The sequence below is a fragment of the Quercus suber genome, unplaced genomic scaffold (assembly GCF_002906115.3).
Source record: "Quercus suber isolate HL8 unplaced genomic scaffold, Cork oak 2.0 scaffold_286, whole genome shotgun sequence".
NCBI lineage: Eukaryota > Viridiplantae > Streptophyta > Magnoliopsida > Fagales > Fagaceae > Quercus > Quercus suber.
This window is the reverse complement of record NW_027069742.1, coordinates 668919-679116: the sequence shown is the minus strand read 5'-3', so window position 1 is coordinate 679116 and position 10198 is coordinate 668919. Positions and strand designations below refer to the sequence as shown.

The 10198-nt window shown below is 32.7% G+C and overlaps 1 protein-coding gene across 1 annotated transcript; it reads right to left on the bottom strand.

The window, feature by feature from the left end:
- Window positions 1-249: 249 nt before the first annotated feature.
- On the bottom strand, window positions 250-3953 carry LOC112029458 (benzyl alcohol O-benzoyltransferase). The gene is made up of 2 exons (XM_024062146.2): window positions 3277-3953; window positions 250-1309 (listed from the first exon to the last, which is right to left on the bottom strand). Exons 1-2 carry the CDS (start codon window positions 3721-3723, stop codon window positions 383-385), a joined length of 1374 nt encoding a protein of 457 aa, XP_023917914.1. The 5' UTR covers window positions 3724-3953; the 3' UTR covers window positions 250-382.
- Window positions 3954-10198: the final 6245 nt, after the last annotated feature.

The window sequence follows — 10198 nt, the reverse complement described above, 5'->3', positions numbered from 1 at the left end:
TTTGTCCAAAATAACTTTTGTTCCAAATTTGCAATAAAAGAAAAAAAAACCATAATTTTTATTTATTTATCCATTTATAAAAATATCTCGATTTGTATTTCACTATGAAATATTATATTGTTGTCACCTTATTTGTCCAAAATAATTTTAGTGCCAAATTTGCAATAAAAGAAAAAAAAAACCATAATTTTTATTTATTTATCCATTTATAAAAATAGTAGTTATTTTTTTTTAATTTTTTTTTCTCCATTTAAACCGGAAACCACAATCTCTTTTATTAATTTATTAATTTTTACAAAGGAGCCTAACACACATAGTAATGCATGCTCTCTCTCTCTCTCTCTCTCATGCGCAACAAGCAATGATAAATTGGATTTACATTTTACAGGCTAGAGACAATAAACTTGGAATTGCCAATCTCTGGCTGGCCCTTCAATAGCCCATCCAACTCCTTTACGAATATTTCCATAGCTGGAGCTGGCAAGCAAATTGGGACAACAATCCCATCTTCTCCCATATTGTTCTTGAACGGAATTAAAAAGCTAGCCACACCAGGAATAGCCCCAACCCCACCTTTGGCTGCCCCACCATAAACCGGTTTGCCCCACCCAAAATCCACATCTTTAAACCCAGCACGTGTCAAATCTGACACAAGATAGGACCTCACCACAGTGAAGTGGGGCCTACCCCTAATCACCAACATATCGGCCAACGATCGCATGTACTCTTCATTTACCTCGTTCTTCGCTTTCTTTACCAATTCCAAAGCGTAACTCAACGGATTTTTACACAGTTTCTCAGTAGTTGTAACTGCCACTGGAAATGCAAAGCCATTACCATAATAACCAGTAGGTAAAGGAGGGTTAAATTTCGAACGTGCATCAACTATGCAAATAATGCGGACCTCCTCATTCGGGTCGGGTTTGATAGCTATGGTGCGACAACGCCAGAGACAGGCTGTGAGTAATTCGAATGTAGAGCATTTGCCTAGGTGGTGTGGCACAAATTTACGGAGTGCAGAAACTTCAGTGGGTCCAAAGAAGAAGGACTTGTGCGACATGTCGTCAAGTGGAATAAGTGTACCCTTTGTGTCAGCAACTTCGTCATACTCACGGTGCGCGAATGTTACACGCGGTGGGTCACGCGCGTCAAGAAGGCGTCTTTGCCATACTGGTAAAATGGATGGGGAGCTTGCACCACGTGCTATCTCACCCACAGCCGCCATGAATTGGACTAATCCAGCTGCGTCGCCCATCGTGTGGTTGAGACGTAGGGCAAAAATGAAACCACCGCATTTGAGGCGCGTCACCTGTGAATTCAAATCAGCACAATAGCATTATTGAAAAAAGACATGTAAGATGAGACCACGCACCTGAGGCGCGTCATGAATCGATTGAAATCAGTAGAGTAGCATTATTGAAAAAGACATGTACGGTACATAATTCATTTTCCATGCTAATGGATCACGAAAGATTTTTATTGATTTCTTTTGACAGATATAATACAAATTTATATAATATGAACATTATTTTAAGTATGTAATATATTGTGACAGGTGTGTGCAAAAGTCTGACAATGGTAGGTATGTATGAATATAATAATTATCTTATTCTGTGTATATAAATAATTATAGTAACACATACTTTTACAAACATTTTAACATAACTATTTTATGTAGTAGACTTTGAATGATGGACAAAAAATAGCAATTTCATATGATAGCGATGGATAATCAATTATAGTCATTCATATAGAACAATTGTGACAAAGTGTGTGATATTAGAATTATTAGAATGTATATTCCATTATATGAGATCCAAATGTTATGGAAAAAATATGCATACACCAAATATCCAAATGCAAGATGCCTTCTTATGAAAGAGACATAAACCTATCAACTTAATAATATAATAATACCTTGATAAATATAAAAATAAAAATGTGTGCACACCAAAATATTCTATAACAAAGGCCTAAACCCATAAGCCAGTCACAGACCTAAGCTCAACTATTAATCACTTTGGCAGTGCATCCAAAAAACTCACAATTGGCTGTTTTTGTCAGTCCAAATTTAGAGTTGGATTTTTTTTTTTTTTTTGGGGGGGGGGGTTGGGGTTGTGTGGGGGGTGGGATTTAGATGAAAATTGTCTTCTAAACACAACCTCAGACCATATGTTAGGTTGTGATAACAAGTTTATAAAATCAACTACGAATTGTGTTGCGTGGCTAATATTATCTGACAGTGACTGGATTAATCGGAATCCTTTCCCAATTCTATTCCATCTCTGATTAATTTCCAAGACTATGACTGGGTCGGATCATTCCACTTAATGGGCCACAACTCAGTCCAACTGCTTTCAAATTAGATTATGCAAAACAAATAAGATGAGAACTGTCGGTTTTAAAAATAAAAAAAATTGGTACATGATGTGAACATGTCAAAAAAAAAAAATCTTATGCCTCTATCTTTATGAGTAACTGTTATATGTATATGTCTCACATGAGGTGGGTTTTATGATTATTGTTTGTAGGATCCATCTTATGTGATAATTATGTTGTATACCATTTTTACACAAAATAATAAATCATGTTAAACCTGTTGAAACCAAATACTTCAAGCTTAATAATTAAATTTCTAGAAAGGAGTTTTTTTTTTTTATATAGTTTTTTTGTTTAAATTATTATTTTTGTTTGTTTTGTCTTTTAGAAAATAAGGTAATTTATTTTTTAAAATCTATTTTTCTTTTGGGCAAAACTGTTCCTTAAGTTTTCTTCTTAAAATTTAATTATGTGACTAATTAATTAAATATACACTTCTATTCGATGAAAAAGATACCACATAGTTGAATTTTAAAATAAGAATATAAAGAACAATTCTAAGTTTTGTCAATTTTGTTTTACCTTTAACAAATAATGAATCAGCAAAACCATGCTTCTCAAAAGTAAAGCCTGGGATGTTTGATATACCATTTCAAATAATAATTTTAAGTTTTTAAACAATATTATACGTATTTTTATACATTTTTTTACTCACATGTTTTCAAACAACAAAACACATATTTTTAAGTATATATACCAAACACCCTTAAAAGTTGCACTTAATAAAAAAGTCAATTTTAAAAATTTGTAACTAAGGAAATTCACTCAATAATTTATAGTAATTTTGAGCAATGCTACGGCTATATAAATGTACACAATTTTTACCGTAACTCATCACAAAAATTTTGTATATTTATGACGTTTTAAAAATCTTATGAGTCTTAACCAAATATGTACCTGAATAAGCAACAATGGGCAATTAAGGACCTCTCCAGAGCCAGGAACATCAAAAAGGAGCTCCTCCCAGCATGGAAATGGTGGTTGAAGTGCATCACCAAACTGTTCAAGTGTAACATCAGCATCGGCCTCAATAAACACGATACCCTCACCAGTACATTCTACTACAAGCTTTCGGCCAGGTCCTTCCCTAAGCCTACCAGCAAGTGGGTAGTAAAACACAAGTGTTTTTGCAAGTGCCTCTCTAATGACTCTCACAGGGTCTCTACCTTGCATTGAGGGATCATATTTATAGAATTGTATGACTGGGATTTGAAATCGAAGACCCTCTTGGTCATCAATATCAGAAAGTTGTTTGAATTCATGAGGTGTGGGCTTAGCAGGAGCAACCAGTTCTGGTTTGCACCTTCTTACTGTAAACACTAGAGAGGTGGCTGGTGGCGCCATGCCAAGAAGTAAGGGTGGGTTTGATGAGAGTATCAAGAATAATGAGGAGGTTTTAGTTTTTGTGGTTGTTGCTGTTGTAGCGTGTGTTATGCTGATTTTTGGGAGTAGAATTTATAGCAAAAGGTGAAACAAAGGATGGCCCACACAGTACACAGCATGCTTCACCTTTTGTTTTTTTGTTTCGATGTTGGTGTGGACTATTCTATCATGGTAGTTGTGTGAGAAAGTGCTTTGTAATTTAAAGTGAGAAAAAGGGAGTGCTGTGAATGGTTGTGATTTTTTTTTTCTCGCTGCGATGACTGAATTGACTCAATAATTGGACTTTTGAGTTTTGGCTAATGGGCGACCATAGCTTATGGCTCAAACACTGGTCACAAGACTCACAACAACCACTGCTAGGCCGATTGAGCAACCCCATTGTGAACTCCGAACAGAAAACCATTTGAATATACTTGACAGCCTCTAACGGAGACAGTCTGAAACGAAAACATGTGGTTGTAAAGGTAGAAATTGGTTCACGGAATCATTGTTGAAGGTGGGAAAAGTCAAGCAAATTACAACGTGTTCCACACCTGTCTGGATTTGATTTGATTTGGACAAAAGTTATTTTATATGTGCGGTGTACGGCTCTGTCTAGATGCCGACGAATATATATATAAATATATAATACTAAGATTATTATTATTATTATTATTATTATTAATCCGGTCCACTTAAATCTGCTATTGACGACGTGGGCACATTAGGGCTAAGGGCTATTTTTATCGTGACACAACATTTTGCAAAATGCACAACTCGAACTTGGTAAGGGCTATTTTTATCGTGACACAACATTTTGCAAAATGCACAACTCGAACTTGGTAATTCTTGGACTCGCAAATGTAACCAAATCTGAGACTCTTACCATTGCATTGCGCAAGAGCACTTATAAATATTATTATATGACGTATTGTGATCGGCTACTTATCATTTTCAAGTAAATTTACAGTTTTGTTTCCAACACTTGCGATCAGCCGCCTAAGATGGTTGGGAAAATGGTCGTAGCCGTAGAATTTTTTATTCCAAACCGAACAATATGGTCCTAACAAAAAGACAAAAACATTGAAAATTACATAAGTGGCATGCGAACTTGTGGGGGGATTTGGTGGTTGAAAATAAAATAAGGACATCAAATTAATATGAGCTCTTCTAATGCCATTTCCTCTCTTTCTAAAGCATCTTCCAAGTTGAGCTTAAAAAATCCCCGGAAAATGTAAGGAAGCACCCATACTTTCCAAGCAGCGATTGATGCTGATCTGACCCACTCTCTCTAGTCAACGATTTTTAGTACACAACCACACTAAAATAACTGGAAAATGTGATATTTTATGTTATATAAAGTTATAAGGTGAAAATGGTCATATATCACTATTTGGTAAAATATTTAGGAATATACCACTATTTGGAAAAATATTTAGCAATCTACCACTTTTTTGAAACTCGAGTTTGCCATATAATTTGACTTCTAGAAATTTGTGTTCTTTGAAAAAATAATCTTCAAATTTGTCATGATATTTTTTATGGAACTCAAGTTACATTAAAAATTTTCCATGGAACTCGAGTTTGTGAAACTCAAATTTTAAAAAACTGATAAATACCTAATTATTTCAAAAATAATGGTAGATCCATCCACATTTTGTCATACAATAATACACTAATACTTCGCCATTTTGGCCAAAGTCCTAAGCATACAAATAAAAAGGACTTAAAGAGACGACCTAAAGGGTGAACTCGAGTTTGTGAAACTCAAATTTTAAAAAACTGATAAATACCTAATTATTTCAAAAATAATGGTAGATCCATCCACATTTTGTCATACAATAATACACTAATACTTCGCCATTTTGGCCAAAGTCCTAAGCATACAAATAAAAAGGACTTAAAGAGACGACCTAAAGGGAGGACATTCTTTCAGCAAAAAAAAAGGGAGGTCATTCTTTTCTCTTGGTGACATTGGAAAATTAAATGAATGAAAGAGACGACCTAATGGGAAGTCCAATGGGAAGTCATTCTTTTTTAGTGACACTTGAAAATTTAGTCCTATAAGAAATGATGTTTAGTTTTACGCATGAACAATCATTACGTAGCAAATACGAGTGTGTGCTTTCTTAGGATTTTCTTGGTAATTGCCCTGTACCTGCACCCCAACTCCACCAATTAATGGGTCAATGGTTTTATCCATTCTCTTTTTGACCATTAAAAGATACATTCGATTCTGCATTACTGCAACTTGATTCTCATATAAAAACATTCTATTCTGCATTACTGCAAACTTGATTCTCATATAATATATATTACAAATTTTATTATATAAATAAGGTTAAAATACAAAATTGACCTTCTAACTTTCTTCAGATTTCATTTCATTTCTCTAACTTTGTTTTCATTTATTTCAGTCCTCTAAGTTTCAGATTTACTCAATTAAGGCATTTTCATTAATTTTTTGAAAAAAAAAAATCTAGAAAATATTGTTCAATCATTAATTGAATTTTTTTAATTTAAAAAATTTGAAGAAAAATTTATAAAATTGAAAAATTAACCACAGCATATAATAAAAGTTGATGGAAAAGTCTTAATTGAATAAACTTGAAAGTTAAAGGACTGAAATGACCAAAAGTAAATTTAGATAACTAAAATAAAATCTGAAGAAACTTAGAAAGTCAGTTTTGCATTTTACCCTATAAATAAATAACAAAATTAATAAATTGATGGGTTGTTGATGAAGAAACACCAATTACATTCATTGTTATGTCATGCTAATGAAAATTATAATATCTTTAACATGTTTTATTAAATTAAATGTTTTTTTTTAAACCGAACCAATAAGTCTATTATTCAACTTGCATAGAATCAAATACAAAAAGACTATATAGAATCAAATACAAAAAGACTATAAATGTTTGGTGGAATAGACTCTATTCAAACTAATAACGAAGAAGAAAGTCCTACTCTTTTAACTAAAGCATACTCCTTCCGTCCCACATTTTTTGTCATGTTTGAAAGTCAAACTTTTTAAGGGAATATCATTTATTGTCTTGTTTATCTTTTAAAAATGTATAAGTTTTCAAAACTACCCTTAAAAAAATTTATCAAAAAATTGAATTAGTAAATTAATAGGGGTATACTAAGAATATTAGTAAATTAATGACTTTTATTTTTAAAAACATGACAATATTTTGGGACATCTTAAAATGGAATAGAGTACAAAAAAAAAGTGGAACGGAGGGACTATATAACTACATTCATTATCTCGTACGTAAATCTGAGAAAGAAAAATGAGGAGGAGAACTGATTAAAAACAGTGTCTTTGATAAACTGGCCAAGGGAAGGGTGAGACATATCACCAAGACGAACATTAATGACAACCTCATAATTGCCTTAAAAAATAGGGCATTAAATAAACGAGGTTAGGAGTCCAAGATCAATGTATTTTCTTTAAGTTATTTCAATGGTATTGTCCTAGTTTATAAATAATGCTTTCAATCTTGTTTTGAAAAAGTAGGTACACTTAACTAATTAAGACTCAATTCATATCATTTTAATAGATATATAAGCAATGTTCGGACCATAATCTTTTCTTTAAGTAACTTTAGTGCACGATTTAATTATAGATTAGGTTAGTAAATGACAGAAAGGTGTTTGGTAGCCAACACTGGACCAATTTCTAGTGTCCACTAGGCACTAGCCTTGGAAGCTGTAGATTCCATAAAATCTTATTAACACTATGTTTGGTTGGGGTGAAAACAGAGAGAATGGAAAATAGAGAGAGGAAAATAGGGTGAAAAATACTATTTTCTACTGTTTGGTTGAAGAAGCAAAATTGGGAGGAAGGAAAACCCAAGAGAAAGTTTTCTCTCCCAAGCCCACATTTTTTATCCTCCCAAATCGGGAGGAAAAGGCTGGAGAGAAAACCGAATGCACAGCACTTTTACACAAATGCCCTCTCTTTCCCAACGATCACAGCAACTCAGCAAAGAAGAAGAAGACAATTTTCCAACCACCAACTTAGCAAACCCAACTATCACCACCGCAACCCAAACCCACCGAAAAACCCATTCCAAATCCAAACCAAAATCAATAAACACTAAATACAATGGAAAACCCATAAGAAAAATCCAACAGAAACTTGGATTGATATGCCGCCAGATCTACCTTGTTGCTTTCGCTGCCGCATCTGCCTTGCTGCCATCGCCAGATCCAACCCAAATGGACTTAGGTTGACATGGGTTTGTGTTGAAGTGAAGATTTTTGGTTTGTTTATGGAGTTTTTTTGGTTTGTTAATGGAGTTTTCCGATGAAGAAATGGGTGAAAGAAGAAAACTTGACTGGTGAAGAAAGATGAGAGAAAGAAGAAAAAGAAAGAAAATTCATTGAGAGAGAGAGAGAGAGAGAGAGAGAGAGAGAGAGAGAATAGTGTTTAGAAAAGAAAAGCGAGAAGTGAGAGAAATTATAGAGTCCTCTGGTGGACCATGTCTCTTGTCCACCATTCCACTAAAAAACTTCTACTTGTTTAAAATTGCTGAGTCAGTAATTAATTTCTATTTAAATAAAATTTCTAAATAACAATTTTAAATAAGTGGCAGTTTTTTAGTAGAATGGTGGACTACATCACTTGTCCATATGTGGATCTTATAATTTCTCGAGAAGTGGGTTTGTTGAGTTCCTCTTTGTTGACCACGTTATTGTGAGGCTGAACGTAGTGAAAATTTGCTAACCACTTTTTTGCTGTTTACAAGATTCTTTTCCCAATTAAATTTATATGTACACTATTATAACTTTTATATTATAATAATAAAAATAATAATAATAATTTATATATATGATGTGGTAAATTTTATATTATTTAATAAGTACAAATAAATCTATTTCTTACCTATTATATAACAACGGTATTATAGTCAACTTATATAAATTACATTTTCCATCCTTCTCTTTTTCTCTCCAACCAAACAAAAGAGTTTTCCACTCCAACCAAACACACAAGATGGAAAACTAAATATTTTTTATCCTCCCATTTTTCTATCCTCTCACAATTTTTCATCCTCCCACTTTTCCACCCTTCCAACCAAACGGACCCTAAATACGCGAGGATGTTGCCGTCCAAGTAATACTTAATTCTATTAACATTAATTCATGTGTCGTCCAAGTAATAACTAATTCTATTAACATTAATTCATGTGTGTGAACACATGAAATAGAATTCAAGGGTCTTTCTTGAGTGTTAAATTGATAATGCTCTTTTAAAATCATTAATTAATCATGTTCATGACATGATCCCTAAATGTTTTTCTACCATTAGATTTGAGCAGAAATCAATTTTTTTTTTTTTTTAAAGTGTAGTTCTTGTAAAATTGCACTATGCATAACTTAAATCCATAAAAAAAAAAAAAAAAAAAAAACACTATTGAGCGCATCTTTTATATACATACTAACATGTAACTCATGCAAACACATGGATGTATTTAAAATTAAACACAGTTTTTACTATAAAAATATAAATGATTAGTCAAATGACTCAAATTATTAAAAAAAAAAAAGCATGTAACACATGCATACATATGGATACATGTAAAATTAAATACAATTTTTATCATAAAAATATAAATAATTAGTCAAATGATTTTTTTTTTTAAAGTAAACGCAATTAGTTACATATTAAAATTCTTACCCAAATTTATTACTACTTATGATCAATTTTTTTTTTAATTTTTAATAAGATAAAATGTGTAGTGATCTTTGTTGTGTGATGATTTTTATTGAGAATATGTGATTAATTTTAAAAAAATTATAATTCATTAATATTAGATTCTTAGTAATTTGCACTCATCAACTCACTTGACACAAAAATTAAAAAATTTAAGTGAACACATGATCAAGAGAGTCAATTTCGTACAAGAGGCTGTACCGGTTTCGCCAAGAGAACAATATATTTCAAAATCGGTTAATACCAAAATACCGTTTTGGAATTACAGCTAATTATATCATAATTATAATATCAATAATAAGTATACAATTAGTGTGTGTGTGTATATACACACACACACTAATGTAAATACCTTTTTTCTGAGTTAAAGATTAGAATTGTACTAATATTGTACATAGAGTAAACGCCACATCAGACCACAAGTTTCAAATTGGGCATAGATATTCACAGCGGAAAAAACAAGGAAAAGTTGGGGGGGTGGTGGGGTTGTTTTGGTGGGGGTAAGAGCAAAAAGTGAAATAGAAAAACAAAAGAAGAAAGAAGTAAAACGAGGAGCAGGTGAGGAGGCGACAGACATGAAACTGAGAACTGAGCAACTTTGGTCGATCTGCAATGACTAGTGAGCAAATTTTTCAAAAATTTCAATAAGCCTCAACTACTTCTTCTATTGTTAGTCTTCTTCTAAGCCCTCCCTTAGAGGCTTGGGTTTCGGCCTGGTATCAAATTACTGGC